The 27385-nt window shown below is 39.8% G+C and overlaps 1 protein-coding gene across 2 annotated transcripts in view; it reads left to right on the forward strand.

Moving 5' to 3' along the window:
* boc (BOC cell adhesion associated, oncogene regulated) overlaps nucleotides 1-26674 on the forward strand; it is a 74129-nt gene extending 47455 nt beyond the window's left edge. Inside the window, exons 4-19 of one of the 2 annotated variants that reach the window (XM_028800460.2) lie at nucleotides 5135-5281; nucleotides 5395-5538; nucleotides 5769-6062; nucleotides 6623-6895; nucleotides 8466-8746; nucleotides 8984-9149; nucleotides 9321-9440; nucleotides 10166-10372; nucleotides 10484-10665; nucleotides 12030-12135; nucleotides 14153-14275; nucleotides 17462-17650; nucleotides 17914-18113; nucleotides 18927-19003; nucleotides 21000-21169; nucleotides 25830-26674. In XM_028800460.2, the coding sequence (XP_028656293.1) occupies nucleotides 5135-5281; nucleotides 5395-5538; nucleotides 5769-6062; nucleotides 6623-6895; nucleotides 8466-8746; nucleotides 8984-9149; nucleotides 9321-9440; nucleotides 10166-10372; nucleotides 10484-10665; nucleotides 12030-12135; nucleotides 14153-14275; nucleotides 17462-17650; nucleotides 17914-18113; nucleotides 18927-19003; nucleotides 21000-21169; nucleotides 25830-25987 (2837 nt within the window). In that variant the 3' untranslated portion in view covers nucleotides 25988-26674. Of the gene's footprint in view, nucleotides 1-5134; nucleotides 5282-5394; nucleotides 5539-5768; nucleotides 6063-6622; nucleotides 6896-8465; nucleotides 8747-8983; nucleotides 9150-9320; nucleotides 9441-10165; nucleotides 10373-10483; nucleotides 10666-12029; nucleotides 12136-14152; nucleotides 14276-17461; nucleotides 17651-17913; nucleotides 18114-18926; nucleotides 19004-20999; nucleotides 21170-25826 lie in introns of both variants that reach the window. The other variant, XM_028800458.2, reaches the window with a different exon arrangement.
* The last annotated feature ends 711 nt before the right edge of the window (nucleotides 26675-27385 follow it).

Consider the following 27385-nt stretch of genomic DNA (forward strand, 5'->3'; position numbering starts at 1 on the left):
ACCTTTTATTGGCTAACTAAAAAGATTACAATATGCAAGCTTTCGAGGCAACTCGATTACGTCTTGCCTGAAGAAGGGGCCTGAGTTGCCTCGAAAGCTTGCATATTGTAATCTTTTTAGTTAGCCAATAAAAGGTGTCATTTTGCTTGGCTTTTCTCTACATTCATAATGGCTAACACGGTACAACACCCTAGTACTAACTTTTTAATAGAATTTGTATTCCTGTTCCTAAGCATATTCCTGTCTCTTTCACACCAAGGCAGTTCCCAAATGAATACTATGGCATTGTTCCTTCTTTATTCTCTGCCACTATAATCTGAATTATAATGTGTTAAGCAGAGCAATGGAGATATTTGAAGCAGCATAATATTATGGGTATATTGGTCTATTTCAATTTTAGCATAAATCCCCGCTGGAGTACAACACCTATGCACTTAACGGTAGTTCTATTGAGCTTTTGAAATTTTGAATCAACTTGAATGGATCCTGTTCCCTATTTTGAAAATCTTTGTTGTTGCAAGGTGTTGTATTGCATATCCACTTGTCACTTAAATCCTGTTTTCCATAGAAACAACTAAGTTTTGATCCCTTGTGTCATATTTATCCTGCCCTCAGCTGGCCATACAGCTTTGGACATAATCCATGTGTAGGAAATGTCTGCATGGCGTCACTGGGCTGTCAAGCTTATCAGTCATGTCTGCACATGGTTAGGGCGGCCCCTGGCTCCCTATTAAGTTGTCAGAGTCTCCTGGCTCCCTCCTTGCCTGTACTGTATGAGTGGATTGATGATATTTAGACAGCAGCTTAACGTGTTCCCCTCCTCCTCCTCTCGGTGTCTTCTTGCCAAGACATTCCCAAGCAGCATTAAGGGCTAGGAATCATCAATCATTTTTATGTCTTAGACAGAAAAAAAGAGCTGTAGCCGGGATTTTTGTCTTCAAAAGGGATCCAATCCAGCCGATGGAGTGTTCCTGTGGGAGGAACTGTGCATACATTCCTCTTGGACAGACACTTTGGCAGCCTTCCCGTGGTGCTGCCATGTTGTCTGCAAGATTTACCACTTTAGACTTTAACTCAAAATTATTTTTTTTTCTTTTTTAGTTTATTTTAAAACTATGACAGTCTTATTTAACATTGCATTTTCAGTAAGAGCAGAAGAACTATACTTCACCTAACACTGTAACACAAATGATCCAGGGTCTGAAGTCTGTGCCTTGTGGACAGTAAAGTCTTCTGTTCACTCCCTTGACTCTTAGATTGTTTCTCAAGTTGGATGGCTACTTCTGTGCAACTTGCTTACCAGTGTTGTGTCAAACCCCATTTTTTGTTTGCTGTAGTGTAGTTTATTCTGTGGTTGCCCATCATTTTCAACAACTAAAGGCATTTTCCATAGGGTGCTACGGTTTTGAAGCAGTGCTGGACAACCCTTGGTGTGTGGGTAGTATTGTAATGGGGAGGAAATGTCATCAAAGTGTGTGTCCACCACATTGCCACATTTTGTCTGAATTACCAAAGCTTTTGGATACTTCCATGCCACCTTGTGGTACAGTTTGCCCATGTCTTGGATATCCTTGCCATAATCTTTGTCTACTTGGATAGACAGAGATCTAGTCCTTGAGCACCCTAGGTTTTCTCTACATTCTTACTGGTGCCTCCTAACTCTCATTTTGTGGGCACAAAAGAAACACTAACTAAATGATATTATGAGCCAACAAACTCATCTTTGTCCTAGGGAAAGAAAAACATTGGGAGCCCCAGAAAAATATTTGTGATGTTGTTTTTGGAGAGGGAACAATGCCAGTGTGCAGTCAAATTTCAGTGCTGATGTGCCTGCTCAGGATATTTACTTCACTTGGAAAGGTGGAGTTTTGGGACAAAACTGACTTAGTTTTTTTAAGCATTCATTTCAACTTCTTGGCAGTCTGTGAATGTGTATACTATATATCCTTAATCTGGAGAATCTTTAGCACTTTACCATCTTGACACTGATTTGCCGTTTCTGCGTACATTTTGTTTCTCATGTGACTTGACTCTTTTAGAAGACTATCTTCCATTAATGTGGGTAGTAGCGTCCTTCACATCTTGTACAACTCAGTTATGGTCTGTGTGATTTTCTACGCTGTGGTGTACTGGGCTGGTAACATCACTTCAAGAGAGACCCACCGAATCAACAAGCTAATTTAGCGGGCAGGCTCAATTATGTCACACTCTCTGGAGGTAGTAGCAAAGGAGAGAATTTAAAAAAAAAAAAAAAAAACAAACAAACAAGGGCACTTGTGAACAATGCTGCACATCCTGTCTCTGAAACACTAACACTGAGGACTTTGAGCCAACAAATTATTCAGCAGAAGTGCGTCAGGATACACTGTTGGTACTTAAGATCAATGATTTGATGGTACAAAGGGCTAGAGGTGGGAATTAGAGTAGGATGGAAGAAGTGAGCCTGAAAGAAAGGGAATTTAAGAGATGAAAATGCATTGATGGGCATGTGGGTTAAACAAAATAAGTCAAGTAAAAAATGGGTATATTTGGAAAGCTTAAAGGTGAAAGGTATGCAGTAGAAAATGATAGACGACTTCAGTGGTCTGGACATCTATGGAGGCAAAACAGTGTGCTAAGGAAAGTATTAGAGATGTAGTTTCTTGAAGAAAGAAATGGAGGGAGACCAAAAACAGATGGAATGATGTAGTAGTGAAGGCTATATAGGAGATTGCTAGAAAGTGAATTGGAAATGGGAGAAAAAAAATCTATTTTCACTGTCATGACTAGAGATAACAGGCGAACAGGAAGGAAACAAGAATAGTAAATTAAGTTCAGTCCTTTTCATTTTCTACTAAAAGTGCATATTTTAGAGTGTTTTTTAATGGTGATCATGATGAAAGGTTATATATACTGTATAACAGCAATTATTAGTTTAGAATGAGGCCCTGTGATAGACTGGTGATCTGTCCAGTGCCGGTTCCCATCAAGTGCCCATTGTTTCCATGGAAAAACTCCTCCACCCTAACTCCCCAAATCCTAAATGGGTCTGAGAATTTTTTTTTATGTTTAGAATGGGCAGAAATAGTTTAAAATTACTAGATCAATAATCTGTAACCATTGGGCTTCCCTTCCTGGGAGGAGCTGGTTGCATAAGTATCAAGTCTAAGCATGTCGTACTGGACAATCATAACCGTTAATTAGATGTGAGGAGATGGACTGTGTCAGCCAGGTTCACCTTTAACTCCTTATTTGCTGTAGGTAAACATATATATGAAGCAGATTCAATAAGTAAAAAGAATTTGCCACACCCCCACCCCCCTTTTTTTTTTTTCATTTTTAAAATTTTTTTTTAACCAGTAACTGTGAGCAGATGAACACAACAGTTATCACTTCTCCACAGGTCGATGCACTATTTCTCATCATCAGAGGTGAACCTCTGACTGCGTAGAGCCTCTTTAAGTGGGCCGATTATGTGATGGTAATATGGTGCTAGATCATTACTGAAATGGGAATGTGGAGGACATTCACACAATAGCTGTTGTATTGTCTCAATGCACTGTGCAATATAGAAATTTCAAATTATTAACTGATATCCCAATGTGCAGCAACAGTGGACAACATAATCCTTCAGTCTTCTCTGAGAATGGTAATCGCCATATCGATGTGGGCTTGTGTGCACCATGTTGATGGTCAACCAGATTGCCCTTCGTTGGTTACATTTCTTCACTTTATAAATCTTGGTACCCATTCATAAACGTTTTTGTTGAGTCATGCTGTTTTTACTTCTGTACTGAGCCAACATCCTTTGATGAATTTCCCTCTGCCCAAAGAAATCTCACTACACCACATTGTTCAACTCGAGTGCATTTCCACAGTGGAGCATCTGTGTTCATTTGACCTTGGTTTCAATTAGACTAACACAAAGCACTGGGATTGTATGTATCTGAACTACCCATAAGCCATCGCAAACATGTTCTATTACGTCAGCTCCTGTGCATTTCAGGTGCTGTGTAATTTTTAATTTGCCTTCACTGTACTTTTTGATTTACCTTGCAATATAATTCATTTATATATTATATAAATATTTTAGGTCTTCCTAACATAATCTCACCATATTCTGAGTGATGTCTTCCTGTGTGTCAGCACTGAAGTTTGTTGCATTTTTAAGTTATCATACCCATAGTCAATCCAAATAAAACTTGACACAGTTAGTAGTATTATGAAATGCTAGAGGCCTGTTGGTTTTGACCGAAGATAGTAATTTTGTGTGTTTTGTGCATATTTGTGCCCAGATTACAGTATAAGGGTAAATGCTTTTTCTTTTTAGGAAGATATGATTCTTCCATTTCATAAAACCTAATAAAATACAGATGTGCAGTATTTTACAGCTAAAATAACAGCTTCATGTTGAGTGAAGTCATATTCTGGATATATCAGGTTTTTTTCTAGCCATGAGGTTTGAGTTCAAACAAGAAATGAGAAGCTAAAGTGGAACACCTTATAGTGATGTTTGTAATAATAATATTTGTATTAATATAAATTAACATGTCTTTGAATGTAGGAAAGAATAAATGAGTAAAAACAATATTTTTTGTAAATAAACAATATTATTTATTTCCTGCTAATCAGAAATACCTGGAGTAGCTTAACAATTAGTTTGGGAAATGTGTTTAGTTTGGGTTGCCTCTGAATTATCCAGTAGCCAGATCTCTTGGTTACCGTGAGGTAGCGTTAGTCTCATCTTCAAACAAGCATTTTGGAGACCCTCAGGATACAGACGTAATGCTCACATTCACATTTTCAGAAACACACTCTGCCATTCGTTCACGCCATCCATGCTTAATAGGCAGGCTTCTAGTTAAGCTTGTGGCTCCTTCTCTGATATAACTGGAGTCTACGGCATTATGTTTATGGGGCTACTGTCCTCGGCTGAACTGGGGAAAGTGACTTTGTTTTATTATTTATTTTGGGAGCTCGTAACAGTGGCCCCTTCAATTCCAGTCTGTCTTTGACCTGTTAAGGTGAAGGGGCTTGGTAGGTGTAGTGGTTTAAATTTGTTAAACTAGGCCTATTGTGACCTGAGCTTTGGATATTCTGTAAATAGAACAATCTTCACTCTGTCCATATTATTGTTTGTTGATTGCTTCCACAGAGTTGAGAGATTTTGAGGTAGATGGTCAACATGAGATTGAGGTCGATGAAGGTAACACAGCAGTCATAGAATGTCACCTCCCCGAGAGTCAGCCAAAGGCTCAGGTGCGGTACAGCGTTAAACAAGAGTGGCTAGAAAGCTCTACTGGTGAGTAATATGGCTTTGGCTCTTTAGATAACCTGAGATCTTTCAAGCAGGAATAACATTTACATCTCTTCTCACTCCATGTGTGTCTCGTTTTTTCTCACTGTTGTTTTCAGGGAATTACTTGATCATGCCTTCAGGAAATCTACAGATTGTGAATGCAACACAGGAGGATGAGGGCACTTACAAATGTGCAGCCTATAACCCTGTAACTCAGGAGGTGAAAACATCCATTTCCACTGACCGGCTACGTATCCGACGTAAGAAAATGCCCTGATTCTATAAGTAGTGCACTAGATGTGCCCTGTCAGTAGACTCTCTCTTGCTTTCTTGTGCTTCTCCTCCTCGTTTAGATCAATATCATAATATTACATTTAATCTTGCTGCCTATTGTGTATGTGTTCCCTCCTTTTCCTACACATTTTAATGGCCTATACCCAAAAACATCTTTACAGTTCTTTATTTATAACCCATTGTCTTTGATCTCCAGGCTCTATGGCAGAAGCGGCCAGAATAATCTACCCACCTAGGGCTCAGACTATCATTGTGACAAGAGGACAAAGCCTAGCATTAGAGTGTGTAGCCAGTGGTATACCGCCTCCACAGGTCACTTGGGCTAAGGATGGAGCTACCCTGGGCTTGCAGAACAAGACCCGCTTCCTTCTCAGTAACCTACTAATCGATGCTATCAGTGAATCTGATTCTGGGACCTATAGCTGTCAGGCAGACAATGGCATAGGAGAGCCAGGTGCAGCCTTCATCTACTACAGTGTACAAGTGCTTGGTAAGTTTCATGCTGTTTCTTCATTTATTTATCAAAGAAGCCCCAGGCATGGAAGGCTTTAGTTGCGAACTGTTGATACACTTTATCCTTCTGGGCAGAAAACGAAGTCTATACCAACACAAATCTGTTACAGTATAACCTAATGGCATCTATTATTCCTCTTTGTGCCTTACTCGATTCATTCCAGGACTGACACTTGTTCACCCACGCATCAAGTTTCCTTAGTGCTGTTTGTTGAATTGTGTGGGCATTATTTCCTGTTATGTATGTGTTTACGTGTTGTAGAGTAGGGGATGGTAGTGATGCTAAGTATAAATAGTTTTTGTGTGCACATATACGTGTACACTGATGATGTATTTTATGCCCAAATGTGTGTATAGGTCTGTGCACTGATAAGAAATTAGCATGTGGCTGATTTGCATTCATGAATTACTACCTCTGTATATGTGCATGTTTTAAATTTACATTTAAATTGTGTTTAAAATGTGTACGTTGTGGCTACTCTCTTTGGTACACTGTATTAATATACAAGGAGTCACTGTGTTTCATGTTTTTCACAGAGCCCCCTGAAGTGGTCCTAGAGCTCCAGCAGCAGTTTATACCCTGGGGACAAAGTGCCCTCTTCAACTGTGATGTTCGGGGTAACCCTCAGCCTTCAGTGGTTTGGCTACACAATGCATCTCCCTTGACTGTGTCACAGCGACACCATATAACTAAGCAGACACTGCACATTCTGGATATTGGTCCTCAAGATGATGGCATCTACCAGTGTATGGCAGAGAATGATGTGGGCAGCTCACAGGGGGCTGCTCGACTAATCACTGTGCCATCTGGTTAGTGTTTGTCTCTTTTTCAAAGCTTGTGAGTCTTGGTGGGTCTGGTGTACTTTTGGCGTCTAGCACAAAATACTGTAGTTGCACTGGATCTGTCCTTGAACTGTCGGGTGTACTAGGTTGGACAGTACTGAATTTTTTGTATCATCACCAAGTGTCAGAAGGCATTGTCCCTGGGATAAAGCAAAGTTGCCAATGGTAGCTTGAAATGTAGATGAAAAGATGCCTTCATTTGCACTCATTATATGCTTATACCTGTCAAACAGCAATCACCTTTAATTGTTTTAATCTGAAAACGTACATTATATTCTGTCTGAAAGATCAAAACCCAGCATTCATGCAAACTGTATTAGCAGATGTTAACACTGCCACAAATGTCAAGATTTGCCTCTAGAAGTGAAATAATTGTTTTTGTCAGAATTGCTAAAAGAATCTCAGTTGTAGTATAATGCCTTTATGAATTTTATTGTTGCCAAGAGCATATTTAGTACATTAAACAGTATTCTAGCAGAACCAGCATTCTCTGTAAATGCACTGGCACTGTGAAATGTCAGTGATCTGAGCCAATTCAGACAGATGCCAACACATGCAGATTTTTGTTTTTCTGCTGAAAGCTGTTTTTGTTAGATCTAAAATGATTAAAGCTATCATTGACAATCAACAGATCCTCACGTAATGTGAATATATGGTGCCTTGGTTTGATCAGATGAGTAACTGGTTGCTATAAAAAGAAAATTTGAGTTCAAAGAAGCAAGAAATTACAACACCTACCCACATATTGTACATGTTGTATTTAGGAACTGCTGAACTATTGCTTTATCTATTTGAAAATGTAAAGTTTGTTTGCAAGTATTTTTCAGGCTTTTACAAATTAAGAACAGACTTTCTAGACATTACCCAAGTGTTATCTAGTTGCAAGTAGACTACACAAGAATACATTGTGATTGCTTGCTGATAACAATTTTTTCTTATGAGAGAGAGTTAACATTTTGTCTAAAATAGATGTGGAGCATTTGGGACCAAGCAGCATATTAGCACACTGGTTACCTTTTTGCTTCTTTTTGGTTCCAGTGTCCCAATTTTCAGATCTCATGCCCATTTGTTTTCCAAGTGGAATTTGCATGATCTCCCAATGTCTGAATGGGTTTTCCCTCTTTATTCCTCCATCATTCTTACCCAGTTCCCATAATAATGTATCAAAAGTTAATTGGCTGCAATGTTAGTGTAAGTGGGACCAGTAATGGACTGGTGCCTTGACAAGGGCTATTTTCTGCCTTGTGCAAATGCTTCTAGGATAGGCTCTAGTCCACCATAATTTTAAATTGGATTAGGTGGGTTTAAGAATGTTGTGCTATGTATTAGAGAGAACTGAATGTAAAGATTGTCTGATCACTACACATCTGTAAGATTATTGAATATTGGAAAAAATAAATCTTTTCATTCTGAAGGTAGGATTGCTCTGAAAGAGTTAATCATTTAGATAACTGCTGATTTAGCTTCTGTTGTGTTATAAGAGTGCATACTTGACACTAAAACAGTGATGGTGTTGTGTTTACTGTTTTCTTTATAGAGTTTCCTTTTAAAGGAGCAACTGATTCTCCCACTGACGTTTTTTCTCCAGTGGATGGTTTACGACCTCTTGGCCCTGAAAGGTCACCACTCAGACCCTGGCCCTCAGTACCTAGTGCTCCTGTCAGTTGCTCCAAAGGTACTGGACCAGTGCAGCTAGCGGAGGCCCCCGTTATCCTTAGTTCTCCTCGTACTGCAAAAGCTGACTCTTATGAGCTGATGTGGCGGCCAAGGCATGATGGTGGACCACCAGTGCTTGAATATGTCATCAAACATAAGAAGGTAATGGCTGTCCCTAGGATTTGCACTATATGTTTTTGTTCCAATATTTCAATAAACTGTTTTCCTACAAAAGATGGGTTAAGAATGGGTTTATAGCATTGTGTTTGTTGTTCCTAAGATCATTTTGGTTCCCGTATGCCCCAGAATGGTTTATACTAGAATGGATGCTGTATGCCAACAGTTTTTGGTGATCATATTTATTTGTGGGTTATTGATATGCATAATAATTCTTGGCAGGCTGGAGATCCCTCAGATGACTGGACTGTGGCATCCATACCAGGTCACCTATACCGCCTCACCCTGGTTAAGCTAGAGCCTTCCAGCCTGTATGAAGTAGAGATGGCTGCCAGAAACTGTGCTGGCCTCGGGCAGGCAGCTATGATGACCTTCAGAACAGGAAAAGGTACATATTGTACAGTTGTGGTTTCTGTTTCCTACAGAATGTTGCTAACCTCATCACTTTATATGTGATATTAAGTATCAGTGCTACATGCCTTTGTGTAAATTACTGAAGCTGAGCAGTTCTTGGCATCTTTGATGTCTGACTTGCTATGTGGCATTTTTTTCCTCCTAGGTCGCAGCCAAAACCAGAAGTCTCAAGGGATTGGTGCCAGTGGGCCAGATATCATCCTGAATGATGACGCAGGCAGCAGCAGCCAGACCCATAGCCAACTGGATAATGCCAGACTCTCCCGTAAGTGATTCTCCACTTGGCAACTTTTTGATCTTTCATTGTTTTGGAGATCCCACTAGTATAATTTTTAATTTACTAAGTAAATAAGGTTTAGCCTGCTGGCCTACCTCCTCATGGTTCTGTACTTAACAGGGTTACGGGGGGCGGGGGGGACATTGGTTGTCAGTCAGTGAATGAAAGTTGCTTGCTGGATGCTAGTGCTCTTTTCTACCATTTGAACTGAAACTCAATTGTTAATAAAGTAGCACTTTTGAACATCATGAGGAGTAAGTAAAGTAAACGCCTCAAAGTGTTTGTTCCATCCTGATGTAAAACCGCATATGTTAATCGATGCACTATACTACTTTGCCCATGGTCCTTTTATACAGTGGAAGTATTCTCTGCCATTAGTTCTCCAAACTCCACAGAAAATGGCAAATTTCCATTCCTGAACTTCCCAGTATAGCATAAAGTATTGAAACAGATGGGACCTGTCCACAATTGTAGATAGTCCTCCCTCTGCTTCTCTCACTAATGGCTCTGTTTTTTTCTCTCTGCTGCTTAGGATGACCTAGACAGTAAGTGCTTTGCATGCACCCATCCAATGTTACCTGTTGTGATGTTAATGTTGTGGACTGATTGCTATCCCATTGTGTAAACTCCTCATTCAGTAAACAAAAGGAGGTTAGCTCTGAATACTCAATATCAATACACTTACATATCTGAACTCTGATTTACTTTTCTAGCTCCTGAAGCTCCTGATCGACCAACTATCTCCATGGCATCTGAAACTTCTGTTTATGTAACCTGGATTCCTCGAGGAAATCGTGGATTTCCAATCCAGTCCTTTAGAGTTGAATATAAGAAGCTGAAAAAGGGAGGTGATTGGGTTTTGGCAACCAGCAATATCCCCCCATCCCGACTTTCTGTGGAGATCCCTGGCCTCGAGAAGGGTGAGAAACTAACACGGACTCTAGAATAGCTTGGGGGTCTTGTGTAAATATGGCAATGGAGACCCCTTGGCCGTTATGAGTTCTTATTGCTCTTTGTTTTTTTTTTCACAGGAACCTCCTACAAGTTTAGAGTACGAGCTGTCAATATTTTGGGAGAGAGCCCACCCAGTGCTGCCTCTAAGCCCTACATTGTGTCTGGCTACATTCACCGTGTATATGAGCGTCCAGTTACTGGGCCCTATATCACTTATACAGAAGCAATCAATGAGACCACCATTATGCTGAAATGGATGGTATGTCATGGTTCTAAGAGACTGTTCTGTGGTATTTACCTTCTTTATAATTTGAAACGTGTGCATACTATTTTGTTCTGAGTTAAGTATTCCTGATAATGCAACAGATTTTGGATTTTCATCTTTTGAGGCAGTATGTTCCCTCATTCATGACTAAGCAGTTAGTCTGATATGTTGGAGATGCTTTGATGTTTTTTTTGTTTTTTTTTAACTTGATTTCTGATATCCAGTACTTACTGCAAAGATCTGGAGACATGGTTTTGAGAGAACAAAAGTCTGATGTATATAAACATAGCTTATAAACTTAGTTCCATCTTGCTCATTTTTGAATAGATAATCTGTTTGGCATTTTCTAACGGGTTCCTGTTATGCTGAATGTACATAATTATTTTTTGCTCTTCATTTTAAATATAGTTCCTTTTATTTTCCACTGGTATCATGACATGCACAATTGTTCTTAACTAGCTGTGCTACCCATCTAAGTAATCAACATAGACTTAAGCATTAACATTTGCAGCGTACCATGCAATGAGCATGTCTCTGTTATATGCCATTTGGTATAGGCTTGATAAAAGCAGAGTTAATGTTTGTGATGCACCATCTTTTGAAATGACAAAAGACATAGCAACCTGGCAGACATTTATCCTTTTATTAAGGTGGATTGAATGTATCCCACAAGCTAGTTATGGTAGTATAAAACAAGCAGTAAGCAATGATAAATAAGAATAAATGTAATAATGCATAAGTATAAACACATTTTTTATATGCAAATATAGGACATTGAGGTCCCTGCCAGTATAAAATATGCCTGTTACTGTAGGAATGCACCAATTATTTCTTCTTTGCATGGCCCCTAATGTATTTTTTTTATTTTTTATTTAGAAAATCCTTTTCAGAATTTACTCAAAATTTCCCATTAATCCTATATCCCAGTGTAGACTCTCTTGACCTCAGTGCTATTAAGTAACATATAAGTACTTAGAAAAAGGAATTAAATTGACAAATGTAAAGTTAATTTGGCATATCAGAACATATTTCATTAATATAAAGTAGGAACAGTGAGGCTGCAACTGTTGTTCACGGAGCATTTCACCTAAATTCTCCAGGTAGGATTCGTATTCATTTAGGAATGGCGTAGTCCTGAAGTTTGAGTTGGTAGAGGGGGCACTTGTCCTTTGCCAGTGTATACTAGTGTACAAGTGCCTCCATATTTCTTGTATGCTCCAAGCCATCTGCTCAGGAAGTCTACCTGCACTTTACTAGGTGCAGTGTGCCTTGGTGCCCTAATATTTCATCTTGTCAGGACAAGACAATTTACTTTTATTGATTAGTCTTAAGGATATAATTTCTTTGTTTCCCTGCAGTATGGTCCAGCCAGCAACAACAATACCCCAATCCATGGCTTCTACATCTACTATCGCCCCACTGATAGTGACAATGACAGTGATTACAAGAAAGACGTGGTGGAACGTAAGTTGAATCTCTGTTTTTGCTTTGTGTCTGCCACTGAAAAGCACTTTGAAATCTTGCTATTAACTAACATTTGCGGCAAAGTTACTTTTTTGAAAATTGTGTAAAGATGCAAAACTCTGGTCAGTTATGAGGATAGATTCCAGCTAAAGAGCAGTGCTATTCTGTTACCTCTTGCCTTACCATTCACCTTACAGACCATTCATCAACAACCTCCCACTCCACCTTTCAGGGCAGTTGTTACTGTGGCCTTAACATTCATATCTAGAATTTATGTGTACTTCTTGTTTGAATACTCAAAATGTAATTAAAAATATTAAACCTGACCAACCAGTGCAGTGTTATTGCAGGTGCCACATCACTTTAAGGAACAGCCTATTGGTATTTTTTTTTTGATAACTAGCTTTTACTGTCATTACATAAATAGACATGTCTCTATCCAGTGAGAAAGTAGCACTTTTATTTTCAAATTAAAGTTGCTCTGTGAAGCTCTGGTGTAGCTTGGCCCTACCCTCACTTTCAGCTTTAGCAGCCAGCTAGCACATAGCTCTACAATCTCTACAGCAGCCTCTTGAAGGCTGATTCATACTGTAGATGTATAAGTGTTCAAGCACAGCTGTACAGTATCATAAAACTCACACACACACTTAGTCACCTACACAAGGGTCATTTCAGAATTGGCAGTTAAACTAATATGAACGTTTCTGGAAATATGGGAGGAAAATCTATGCAAACATTGGGGGAATTTGTGAACTCCATACAGGCAATAGTCAGGAATGGGATTTTAGCCTGGGATCCTGGATCCCTGAGGCACAGCTACAAACCACTGCAACACCGTGTTGAAATTCATAATTAAAGCGATTTTTGTCTGCTTTAGCTGTTGTGCACAGCAGGACTACAGGAATTTACTGCAGAAGAAATCTAGACTTGTGATCACTTGTGACTGGTTAAACATATTTCACACAGTTGTTTTTATTGCTTGCAGCTGTGTTCCTCTGGGCACTCTCAAAGACTATAAGCTAAAGTCACTTTATATATATATATATATATATATATATATATATATATATATATATATATATATATATATATATATATATATATATATATATATATATATATATTCAGGCACACTGAGAGATGTTATGTTTCACAAAATAATGAAATGAATATACTAAACACCTAACTGTAATGGTCAGTTCATCATTATTCCAGTTTATTTAGCAGAGGCCTTTATCAATGGTAACTTATATATCAATATGATTCCTTTTGAGTGGTTAGCAAGAAGAAAAAAAAATATAATAAAAGATAAAAAAAAAAAATGTAACATGGACCACAAAAAGCTTCGTATTACAGTTTTGACCCAAAGCTGATGGAAAGTACCAGTGTTGCGAAATGCAGAGTTGGTTGATGTTTGATAACAGGAGTACAGAAACGCATTCAGAAGGACAGTAGAGGCATGGACCAGATGAAAGCAGCTCTTGGGAAGCACAGTGCGTGTTAGCTTTGTGTAGCGCCATCTACAGAATCGCATTTTTCCACACATCACATTCAAGCAATGGCAAGAAAATTATAAGAACTCTGTAATATTTTAATAGCTAAGTCAGCTTTGGCTAGACCAGTCTAACAAATCCAGCTGGGGTTGCACAGATATACCATTAGCAGTAGGGAAAAAATAAATACATGTACTCAATTTGTTTTATTTTCTCCAAAGTGAATTAAAATGGAACTTTGTTCTTAGTCAGTGTCATAGCATATTCAGTATAATTTGCTTGTTTAACATCAGTGCCATGAGCTGATGATATTTAAGAGTTTTTATAAACAACTTCTTGTGCATTCTGGCCCTCAGAAACATGTCTGAATATTTTGTAAGAAATGTGTATTTTAATATGAACTGTTTTAATATCAATTATTTATCCAGATGACAAGCCTATTTTTTATACAAAACTGGCCAAGTTAATACCTTTCATCAGTAGCTCCCTGACACCATTCCATTTGTGCATTTTTGTTTTTATAGGTGACCGATACTGGCACTCCATAACCCGATTACAACCAGAGACTTCATATGACATAAAAATGCAGTGCTTCAATGAAGGGGGCGAGAGCGAATTCAGTAATGTTATGATTTGTGAGACTAAAGGTAAATTTACTGTGATGTAAACATGATAATAATGAGCATATTTTTCTATAAGAGTGTTACCATCTAGTTGATACGCTGTGCTTAATGTAATTGCAAAATACGTAGATATCATTCTATTAAAACGGTTGTGACAAGAATGGGCTATTCAGACCAAAAAGCTCACCAGTCCTATTCACCAAATTTTCTCAAAATAACATCAAGTTGAGATTTTAAGGTTCCTAAAGTTCTGCTGCCCACCCTACTTCTTGGTAGTGCATTACATGTGTCTATAGTTATTTGTGTGAAGAAAATGTTCTAACATTTGTGCAAAATTTCCCCTTAATAAATAACTGTGCACTTTTTCTAGTGCTGTTAAGTCTTTTTTTGTAACCTGGAGACCATAGCTACACATAGTACTCCCAGGTGTGAGGCCTTACTAGTGTGTTTTATAAATTAAGCATAACCTCCCTTGACTTATACTTAACATCCTAACATCCTATTGGATGGAGTCCACTATGATTCCTAGGTCCTTCTCATGTGGTACATACTTTCAGGCTATAAGTAAAGACTGAAGGACTACAAACTTTTCCGTTTAAGCAAATGGGGATTAAGAGTTGACACAATTTTAAGTGTTTAAAATTATGAACAGACTGTACAGTTGATCCCAGCTGTTTCTTTAAAAGAAATTCTTCAACAAGAAGACAGTGACATGGTTAGGTACTTGTTAATGGTAAAATTTGCAGAAATATTAGAACGTTTTTCTGCAAACAAATAACTTGCTGGATGAATGGCTGTTAAAAATAATCCCACTACTACAGTGGAACCTCGGTTCGTGACCATAATTCATTCCAAAACTCTGGTCGTAAACCGATTTGGTCGTGAACCGAAGCAATTTCCTCCATAGGATTGTATGTAAATACAATTAATCCATTCCAGACCATACAAACTGTATGTAAATATATATATTTTTTAAGTTTTTAAGCACAAATATAGTTAAGTAAACCATAGAATGCACAGTGTAATAATAAACTAAATGTAAAAACACTGAATAACACTGAGAAAACCTTGAACAACAGAGAAAACTAACACTGCAATAGTTCGCGCTATAGCACTACCAACCACTGGCTAAAAACACTTTTTTTTAATGAGTTTTAAGCACAGGGAAAAAAGTGAACATTTGAAAAAATCCGTAATTTAATAAACCACCAAGAAAACTAACATTGCAACAATGCACACTACAAACCGATCGCTGTAAACAGAAGTGAAAACAAAATCAAGCCCAGTGCATTCTTTAACTGCCTTCCTACCTTAAGCGTCCAGCCCCCTCTCTCTGGCGCTGCCTGTGTGTGTGTGTGTGTGTGTGTGTGTGTGTGTGTGTGTGTTCTCTCTCGCAGCGTGTCTCTCTCTCGGGCTGCCTCTCTGTGTGTGTGTGTGTGTGTGTGTGTGTGTTCTCTCTCTCACGCTGCACAGGAAATGCACAGGGAGAGACTGAACATGTACAAACCGAAAGGGGAAACTGGCTTGTTCGTATACCGAGTGTGTGGTCGTGAACCAAGGCAAAAGTTTGGCGAACTTTTTGGTCGTAAACCGATTTGTACGTGTACCGAGACGTTCGTGAACCACTGTACATGGTTTCTTCCCTCTGCTATTGCTGCACTTTTAGCTGCCTGCTGATTGTGCTTTTGTCGTATACTGTACTAGACTTTTCCTTATACTTGTCTGTTTCCCTAGGAAACTTTTCTTTCTAACCCCATGCAACTGTCACTGCAATAATTGCTTACATTCCCTGTTTTTCTAAATGTGCTCTTTACCATCACCTTCCTTCTAATGCCACTGGTTGTTGGATGGTGCATGGTGTCCTTGAGTTGGCTAATATTCTTTTACGTCCTTACAGGGAAGCCCTCTCATTTATGTACTATTAACAGGTATAAAGCCAGTTAGTTATTTCCTGTTCTTCTGCTGAACTGCACTATACCTGCAGCCCAATTGGGGACAAAATAAATATGATTCTATATTGGGGAGGGCACTAAAGTTGTGCCTGACCCCTTAGTGTCAACCAAAAATTAAGTTTTACGATAAAGGCTGTGTGTTTATGAATTTTCTTGGATAAGCAACATGCAGCATCCAGCCACCACCAAGGATGGAAATGAACAAAGCTCCAGTCTGAGCCATTAGACCATTAAACTATTAAACTAAAAGCACAGGCGAAATGTAGAACTGGAATATGCAAACAAACTCCTCACTGTACTCTTGATCCTGCCTTTAACGGTTATCATTTGGTATAATACATTCCCCATCATTCCACCTATTTAACTCAACGGAGCAGTCAATCTTGTCAGTTGTCACTGGTTCCTAGCAACTCTGGTTGCGTTTACTCTTTGCCAGTAAGCCTTTACTCATCTAACCTTCTGACTCAAGACCCAAAGGGAGCCTATTGGGAAGCAGGCTTTAAATATCATCATGAGATCCTTTTCCAGCACCTATAGGACCAGCATTCTAGAGTCCTTGGTGTCTGCACTCCTAAGCTTCACATTGCCTTTAAAGGAGCTATTCTCATATTCAACACCCTACCAAGGCAATATAGTCCTCTTTCTCCCCAACAGGGGTGATGTGCTGCCTCTTACTGCCCAGAAGGAATTGTTGCTACTGTCAGTAACCTATGGCCTCACTCTCATTAGTCTCTACTGGAACCCACACATGCCGTTTGCCGGAAAAGTACTTGTCCACAAGCTGTGATATGCATAAGCATAATATATTAGACTACTATACTAAATTCACAAAAATATCTGTGGTTTGTGTTAAACTGATGGTTTTCAGGCTTGTCAGGATTAGTACTTATTGTTGCACCTATATTGTATGTTTGTACTCCTGTTTTATTTTTTTAAGTTACCAAATAAGTGAATAGGACTGGTGAGCTTTGTTGAGCTGAAAGGCCTGTTCTCGTCTGGATTGTTCTATTGTTCAAATAGAACTCACCTTGTTATGGCAATTAAATATTTACCTTCCTACTGCCCTGGCATCCTTTCACAAACGCCTCTAAAGGCCAAACATTGGGAAGGAATAACTAACATGCATTTATTAGTTGTGATATGTTATCTTCCCTGATGACTACAGATTCCACTTCCATTTTGCTGTTGTGAACATTTTGTTTTTGGTGCACTGTCACCCTTGCTTTTCTTACTCAAACCTTGTACTTTCTTTCTTTAGCTCGACGACATCCTCGGCCTCCAGTTGACTCTACACCTCCTCAATCCACTCCTGGCTCAGGGGAGGTGTCAACAATTGCCCGTGCTAGTGATCTGCCCTACCTCATTGTTGGCGTGGTGCTGGGCGCCATTGTTTTTATGATTGTGGCTTTCATTCCCTTCTGTCTATGGCGCTTCTGGGCTAAACAGAGTAAGTAGAAGACCTAGTGGCTCTTGTAAAGTGATTGCTGGAAAGAAAGTACAATAATGGAATTTGAGGGTAGAGAGAGATTAATAAGTGAGAAGTAAATTGGGGTAATTTTCTCTAAGTGAAAGACTTTATGCATGTGTGGTTTATTTATGTTCTTAAAGTGTTTGCAAAACTGATTATGCTCAGGTTCACTAATTTAGAAACTGCTGTTCCTACTGTGATAATCTTCTTTTCTAAAATTCTAATTTTTTTTTGTGTTTCAGAACACACATCAGACTTGGGCTTCACTCCGACAGCCCCTTCGAGGTCCTCTTGTCAGTATACCATGGTTCCACTACGGAGTGTGCCTTTGCCCAATGGCCACTGCCCTGTTGGTGGAACAGTAATCTCGCTGAATGGTGGCTGTCACCCTCACAGTACTGCCGGGAAACCGTTGGAGTATTGTGTGGATCAGTTGTGCCAGGTAAGAAGGCACTTGTGAGCTTTTTATATGAAAGGTATATTTTATGCTTAATGGCAAAGCTGATTTTGTAGGCACTTTTTGTAACTCCAGAAATACAGTAAATAACATATATGAAACAGAATATGTGTCAGTGCAGATGCCAGCTTCAAATCTTAGACTAATATTATTTAAGGCGCACTAAGTGAATATGGATTGATGAGCTGTGTTGGTCTAAATGGCCTCTTCTCATCTAAACTTGTTTTGGGTAACTTTTATGTGTACAGTTGAAGTCTGGTGAATTCTTCAAAACTCAGTTAATAACCCCTCCACAGATTTTATACTTAGACTTGGCATTTCATTTAAGACATTTACTGTGCTCAGGGCAAAAGTAATTTTTCCAACAATGTTCACAGAGAGATTATTTCACTTTTTATTGACTATATCACAATTCCAGTGGGTCACAAGTTTACATACACTTTGTTAACTGTGCCTTTAAACAGTTTGGAAAATTCCAGAAAATGATGTCAAGACTTTATAAAGCGATTTTTAAAGAATTCACCCTAAGTGTATGTAAACGCCTGACTTCAACTGTGTGTAGAATGTACAAGAGTTACCCGCTTGTTACTGTTTTTCTTTTTTTCTTCCTTGATTTTGTTTGATGGGAAATGTCTTTGGATTGTATGTTTCTAGCAGGTCAGCACTTTTTATACTGCCTAAATGTGAATCCACTTATCTTTTCAGAGTTTTTAGGTACCTATTTAACAGAAATGTTTTAGTGCGTGTTTGTCCTGTCACTAACCAGTCCTTATGTTGTTCCATCTCTTCATTTATCAGGGTGATGTGAGCTGCACTTCTCTGCTTTCAGAGACCGTGAACCACTCCAGACATGTTGGGTACGACTCCTCAGAAAGGTACACATTTCATTGCCTTGACTGCAGCCTTGAGGGAGTTCTAATTGTTGTATATTAGTAAGAAACTTTCTCGTTTGCAGAGCAATTCTATTGCAGCCAAAATTTTACAGTTTTGGGCATGGCTGACTTGTGGTTGCCTATCCCTTCAACACATATGGTATTGCGGAATTGCCACTTAAAAATAAATTAAAGTAAGAAAAAATGCAAAAACATGATTAACATTAAATTGCAAAAATATTTTTTAGTTATTGCTGAAATTACCTGTCTGGTTTTCTTATTTTTGATTGTACTACCTCAGAGCCTCGTGTACAAACAGAATTCATGCCGCAACTTGGCATTCTGAGACCTGATTAATTTAATTCAGACTTGCACAAATTCTGGACAGTGCATTAGTGCATCACACAACAACACACCTAAAGTTATTGGGAGCAGTTTAGGAATTGGCATGGTGTACACATGACATATGTATTTGTTTTGGACCACCCCCTCAATGTCAGTAGTAGCTGGAGAGATGATGTTGCATTCTCTTATTTTTCCATGGACATGGGTTTATCATTTTCCAAAAAGTTATAAAAGTGGCAGGAATTTGTTTCTAGCAGATGGTAACACATGAATCAGAATTGATCAAAGGCAGTTTCTGCATATGTTTTTGTTCTAAAATATCTCTCCGATTGAACTGTTTCTCTTAGTTTGTGAGATGCAATTCCATATGCTGACAATGGTATAACTTGCAAGTCATTTCAAAACAGCATTTGCAATGGCTTACAGGAATTTCCACTTGAAGATGTGGACAGTGACTCAATTTAGACTCCAGCCACTTGGGAGTATTTTGCCCATCTACATGAAATGCACTTATGTTGTTTACTTTGGCTTCCTGTTATTTGAAGTACTCTTCTGTTTGGTGCCAAATACACATTGTTATAGCTAAGTGTTATAGGCCTTCATCACAATGGAAATGGCAACCAGAAGTGTTCATTGAAGCAGTGTATCACAACATCTGGTCAGTAGCATATTCTGGAGTTCTCTGTGTCACTTTCAGCTTTTTCTAAATGTGGTCAAGATGATGTGATCGGATTAGTGGAGAAGCAATCTATGTTAGATAAAAAGTATATGCTTTATTTTTTAACAGTTTGACTATAGAAATAAGAGAATCACAAACATTGGATTGCAGGATCTGTGGGGTCATTTGTCTAATATAGGCAAGCCAAAAGGCAGAAAACGTTTGCCAGCATTAGCAATAGGCTACTAATGTGAAACACGTCCATTACCGGAAAACTTAAGTGGGTGATACTCTATACTTGTATGTAGAAGGGGCTTAAATGACAAGCTGCTTCTCTCATCATGTATGTAACAAGTTAAATCTCCATCGCCTTTTTTTAATGCTGTCTCATATGCACATCTTGTTCTCCTAAACTTTGACTCTGAGGTGAGCACTAGCCTGGTCAGAGCCTGTTTCTGATCTGTCTCTCACTTGTTCTAGACTAAATGATGGAGAACAACTGCAGTCTTCAGTCATTTTCAGCCACTGTGTGACATACATATGTCAAAGCGGTTAAGGTGTAGGCCCACACAAACTATATTAAATCAAGGACCTTCATTGCTCTGCACTGACTTTACTCCGATACACTGCTTCATTGAATTCCAGTCTCCTGGAAACAGGAACTGTGATAAAGATCTATTCATCAGGCAACACTAGAAAAGATTACAGTACCAGAGAGATCTACCCAACTACTTACCAAACTACTCGACAACATGTGTTTTCTAGCGCAGAATCTGTTCTGTCCAACCCAACTTACCAGTAAATTGGACAATATCGCATTGTTTGATTCATTTCTGTTTTGTTTACTGTATTTAATGTTTTGTTCTTGTACTTTTTCTTGTTTTGTTTCTTTGTACTTTTTGACCAGGTGATATTGTTTTAACTTTTATGCACCGCTGTATCTACGCATTCTGTCTTTTGATGCTGTATCCTTAAATAATGAAATTAATCTTTTAGGTCGCCAAGTCAGGAGCTTCAGGAAGGCTCATTTCTACCTGACAATTCTACCTATCAGCTTCTTCAAACCCAGGAGAATCTGAGGCAGCCAGAGAGTACGTGTCACTTGACTGGAAGTGGGCAGCTGCAAGGCAGAGCCTGCGTAAACTGTAGGACTGACACAGACAAAGGTAAATTGTTAAGGGTTGGTGAGACAGGGATTGATTCCCAGGCACACTGTCCAAAAGATCTCATTTAACTCTGTAACATACATGTTTCAGCTACCTCAAACGTGTTGTCTACTGTATATTCTAGCAGAATGATGTAATAACATGAAATAAATTACGAGAACATGCCATTCTGCCTCACATGGGTGAGTGAGGACTGTCAAGCTAACTATTGCAAGTATAACCAAATCAAGCTCTTAAGATTTAGAAAGTATTACTGTCTACTTGGTAATTTAGTCCATCTGTCTGTTGTACTCTGTGGGGGGAAAAAAATATATTTTCAAACATTGCTGAAGAACTCATTTGAATATAACAGATGTCACACAAAATTCCGTCAACTTTTTCCTGATGACTAGAGTTTTATCAGTTCTTTCCAATGCATTACATAATCCTCTAAACCCAGACTATCCAAAACTAATCTCTCTGCAGACCACCCCCATTTAAACAGTCCTAGACTACACCTGTATTTTCGAAATACGTCTTTGGTTTATATGTAACCCATCCAGGACTAAACAATTATTCAAAGAGACCCCTCAGTGTCTCTTATAGCCTTTTATTGTACAGCACGATTTGAGCCACATGTTAGTATCTCATTTCATCAGTCTTTCCTGGACTAGCACACGGCACCATCAGCACTCTGAAAAGAGGACCATCTTGTTCATTTGGCCCTCTGCTTAGCACCTACCTTTTGAACTTTTGTCTTCCAGAGCTGTCACCTTGTCCACACTTAGGGGACATGTCATGAACTTGATGAGACTGATTTTTTTAAAACACGTCATGGCAATACTGACATTATAACTGCCTGGAAACCTGTCAGATGATTTGCTCTCTGACACAAGATGATTAGTTGCAACTTGTCTCATTATTTGTATTTCAAGTGATTGTGTAAGAAGAGAGTATGGTTAGAAGGTTTTATCCTAGGTCCAAGTTCTTATAAACTTTTGCATAAGGATTTGTTGAACCTGAAATTACAAAAAATTGGATCCTCCACCATGCCAAAGCACAACTTCACTGTGCACTGTTTGTTAGGGCATTTCTGTCACATTCTAGTGTTTACTTCAGCCACTACTATCCTTTAGATCTTATCTCACTTTCCTAAGCTGAAGAAGTACTTAAAAGAGCCCCATGTCCAAACCGCTGAAAACATCCAAAAAGCCGTAACCAATGTACCTTTCAGACCAAAGTTTCCATGGGTGAAGACCCAGAAAGGCTGTGTGTTGTTTCTGAAGGGTGCTGTGTTGAATGGGACAGGGTCAACATGTTATCATTTTTGCAGTAAAATTCTCTGTAATACCAGTGTTTGTTAATTTCCTGATAGACTTCATTTGTCATTTGTGGACAGTGACAGCTTGATCGACAGGGATTTTATCTGCAATACTTATGTACACCAAGAAAGGAATACACCATAGAAGTACCCCAGTCACTGGTGCAAACCTACATGTATGTTCTCTTTGGTGGTTGATTTAGAAGCGAACTACTAGGCCTCCCATATTCTGTACTACGACCCCAAAGAATTAATGTTGAGCCATACAAGGTGCTCAAAATGGCAAGACACCTGTAACCCTGGGGTTGACGCTCCTAGAAAGTTTCTACTTCCTACCCACAAGTCTCAACAGGAGTCTCCTCTTGTTACATTTAACGGGTGCTAATTTTCTCATTGAGGTGCTGGGATTAGATGTCCTCTCTTGTAGATGTATTCCTCTTAGAAGAAAGCTTCCCTAAATCTAACACATAACTAGGCTGACATTTCAGTGGTCTAATCATCCACATTTTGGTTTGAGGTTACGTCTTTAAATTATTTAAATATATATTAAATGTACTTGTGTTACATTTGCTGGCCCATTTTAAACAGCTGAGTGTGTGGTTAACAACATTAGAACTACGAGACAATCGAGGTGAAGTGGAAGGACAAGCTTGATGGGCTATATGGCCTGTTCTCCACCACACTACTTAGTAAATTATTCCAGGTCTCTATAGCTCTTTGCCTGAATTTAAACTTTCTGCCACTTGTTTGAAATCTGCTCTTTACAACTTGTCAACCATGTTCTGTTTTACGACAACAGCTGGGATCCACTTTACTAATTCCTTTCTTAATTTTAAACCTTTTGATAATGTCGCCTCGTAATCATAACCACATGCCTTTTGATGTTATCCACTGCTACCTTGTTCCAACAATGCCCCGTTTGCTGTGAAGTAGACCATCACAGGCTTCTGTCATTATCCCTGCTCACTTCCCTGCGCGCCTCTCTTTAGAATTCTCTCCCAGCACTTTAAGAGGCCCTGACCTTGTCCAACAATGGTTTGATATGACGCATTTAATTCACTAATATATTTGTCCTCAAATCTTCACATGACAACTTGTAGCAAACACCAGGTCTTCCCTGAGCTCAGATCGACACACAAGGCCATTGAGCCTTGTCCAATTATCTGTTTCACTTGAACATGCCACTACACCATCTACACCTCTACCTGCAAATAAAAACAGAAAAATGACAGATTCATTATTTTAAACTAATTATATTGCACACTACCTGGAACTGATATGAATATGTCAGTAGGTCCAATTTAGCATTGCCAATTCACCTAACTTGGATAAGTAAATGCTGCTGGTATTTTGATGTGCTGCAATAAGTTAATGAAAACAAGACCAGTCCCCCAGAGAGCAAAAAGGTGTCTACAGATACAAAACGGGGAATCAAACCGTCTGGCAAGTGCGCTCCGTGGTGCTCATACATTCCTCACATGGTTAACACTTCCTAAACATGTAATCACAATAAGAGAGGACGTACAAATAAACCGACTAAAGTGAGCAAGGTACATGACCAGCGGAATGCTTTCTAGGCTAGCTTGCTTCTTCCAAGCGTAAATGTCCCCTCTACACTTGACAGATTTCATCTACCCCTGCTCTTTCTTGTGAATTATATTTCCAAACGTCCACTTGGACACTGTGGGATGAGCCCATGCTGGTGTAGTCCTTGTACGTATTTACTGTACGATTAGCTTTGGGGTTTAGTGCTGTTGCAGCGTGCCTCAGAGCTGTGGACTAGCAGCAGATCAAGGCTAAGATGAAGTTCTGTTGCAGTGGGCTTCTTGGAGTCGGTGAAGGAAAACAAACTTGCGATTGTGTTTTGAATAAGTTTGTATGAGGACATACTTTTTCCCCCCAGTGCTCCGCCACTTTTAAATTAAGAGGAATGTGTAGTTAACGGAGAAGAGTGCAAGGCGTTTATTAACTGGCGATCTGACGTCCAGCTGAACAAATGAAGGAGAAACACAAAACAAAACCAATTCTAGCAGGGAATTAGTTAAACTTGGTATAGATCACAGCCCCAGCAATTAGACCTCTTAGAACCCTACAGCGTAGTCCTGCCGTGATCCGGTACGCTACTATCTCCGGTACCCTGCTACTGGCCCTTTGTGCTCAGTGTCTTCAGTCTCGGCATGAATGCACTGAATCATGTAGCACCCTTTGCTGCTGTCGTTTTCTCTTCATCCTTGTCCACTTTTGCATGCCATCACTTCTTTATTGCAATATAATCTGTGAGAAAGCAAACAAGCAATCAACTAATCTGAGATGAACTCTACAATGACGGACTGACCCCACCTTTGTGAGCCCCTTCGCCCAATCCCTGTCACTCACACAATATTGTTCACGGTGTGAGAGTAAAAAAAGAAGACTGTGCTCCATGGCAACCAACTCAAACACTGTAATAAATGTGTGTGGCAACATGGCACACACCCCTCCACCAGTGGTCTTGATAACCAGGCAAACTGATGCTGGCACTGCGTGTGAGCACATCAGCAACACCAGTCACTTGACTGTGCCACACGAGGCCTGTTGCGCGTGTTTTACCTTATAATACCACCTCGGCTGGTAAAGGACACATCTCCACTTTTGAAAGCTTAGGGTTACACTTTCCTAGAGCCTGTCCCAACTAGCATAGGGCACGGGTGCAAGCCAGGAATAAACCCTGGACCTGGCGCTAGTCCATCACAGGGCAAACCCACGCACTCGGGCCAGTGTAGTATCACCAGTCCTGCTAACCTGCATGTCTTTGGACTGTGGGAGGAAACCTACTCAGATGACATGGGGAGAACATGCAACCTCCATGGAGGGAGGACCCGGGATGCCAACCCTGGTCTCCTTACTGAGAGGCACCAGTGCTACAACTGTGCCACCATGTCGGTACATTTGATGGACACTCAACATTTTTAACCTGAGGGGAAGTAGTTTTGACCAGGAAGTTAGTAAGGGATGTTAAAGTAAAGTTCCACTGTGGGTCACTAAGTCATGAGTTGCTTCTCGCATTATTTCTGGAGGACTGATAAATGGGAGGTCAGTCTGTTGAATAAATGGATGTTCATCAGAAGTCCTCTGTTCATGGACTTGCATATTTCATCTAGTCAGGGTGGGCACATTTCAGAGTTGCAGGGTGTCAGTCGACATGTGCTGCCCTTCAGTAAGCCTGGTTTGCTTTTTATCCGAGATGTGGCATCAGTGTTCAGTGCGGTGCTTTGAAGCCCGGGCACCGGATTCTTTGTAAGATAAACTGCAATGTTTTTTCCCCCCTCATGTTTGGCTTCAACCCCCTTCATTCACTTTTGTGTTTTATTCTTCCAGCAGGTTCACTGGGATGGCTGCTGGCGGCTCCAGTGGAGAACATCGAGAGGCCAGAATTGCATTTGCCCGTTAGCAGCACAGTGTCCTGCAGTGCTGGCGACCTGCGGCCCGCTGCTGACGTCTGCAGGGGGCTTCAGAGCCAGGATCTTCCACAGAGTTAGAAACCAGCACCTCCACACAAGAAGACTTATTTATTTTTGTATAAGAAATATATTTATATATTTATGAATGTAAATATTTTATATGTGCTTTGTTGTACTGTATATATATGGGGGGGGGGGGGGGTGCTTTCTGTGAAAAGTGCACAATTGCATACTCTATATAGGAAAATATATTCACATACTTTGGCAGTCTGCCCAGATGTTACCCACTCAAGCTGCATCCATTGCACCCACCCAGACATTATGGACCCACAGGATGGCTCCTGACAAATGTTATTCAAGTGCTTGTGGCTTCATGTCCTCCATGTGACAAGGTGGGTTTGTCACCAGGGCCCATGAATGCCAGCATCCTCCTGCACACGTCTTTTGCCAAAATGCAGGTTTTTGGTGTTTAAAAATGCTTGGTAGAAAATTGACTGAACCCCCAAACCTGACTTCAGGTGTCATTAAACATTTTAAAAAATATCACCATCAGAACACAGGGGTCTTCATTTGCAGTTTTGGCCGCGCCCTGCCCTTCGTTCTCTGCAGCAGAGGCCTGCTCAGTCCTGTGCCACGGATGTGCCGCTCTCTTGTCATCTGTAAATATTGTACATGTAATACTCGTGTTACCCATCTGCCTCTGTATATTTGCATTGTGCATGTTTAATTTTGTATAGAAAAATTAAAAGCTATTCTTGATATAAATGTTTTTTGATTATGTGATTGATAAATTGTGGAGGGGGGATTAACAATTTGTTGGAACACATTTCTTCTTGGCTTCTGTAGAGAAGCTTCCATCATTGAAGAGCACCTGCAGGTGCCTTGTAGCTGTGGAACACCTGGAGTTTCCTTAACCATCCATGACTTGCGCCCATCTTGCCTAAGCAGACATCTGAAAGAAACAGTACGTGGTGGGGACTGCTGTTTTTGGCTTTTTTTTTCAGTTTCTTATTTGGTGCTTCTCAGATTTTCTGGATGAAATGAGTTTCCCTCCCAGTTAAGAGAGAAGATTGGAGCCCCCCACAGTGGGGGATTTTGGAGCCATTAACCACCTAACACTGCGGGACATGCAAAGAATATTTGCAGAAACATATGGACCCCTACCTAAATCCAGTTAGGTGCCCTTTGTCAGCCCTGTGAAGATCGGAGTGTGACCATCCACTGTGCTTGCAAATCTTCAGCTGCATTTTCAGTTTCAACAATGCGTGAGGACGCTTTGGAATTGTCAACTCCTTGTCCAGACTCCATCAGCCTCCTGCAGGCGAGTTCCTCCAGCCGACGGAGGCCATTTGGAACCGTTAACATCTTTAAAGCTCAGTCAGATGAATGCTGCAGACTGACGCCAATCACTTTATGGACAGCAATGTTCCTTTAGTTGACTACCCCATTATTTCCGACCAGCTTCAGGGTTTATTG

This window comes from Erpetoichthys calabaricus, chromosome 4 (assembly GCF_900747795.2).
Source record: "Erpetoichthys calabaricus chromosome 4, fErpCal1.3, whole genome shotgun sequence".
NCBI classification, from domain to species: Eukaryota; Metazoa; Chordata; class Cladistia; order Polypteriformes; family Polypteridae; genus Erpetoichthys; species Erpetoichthys calabaricus.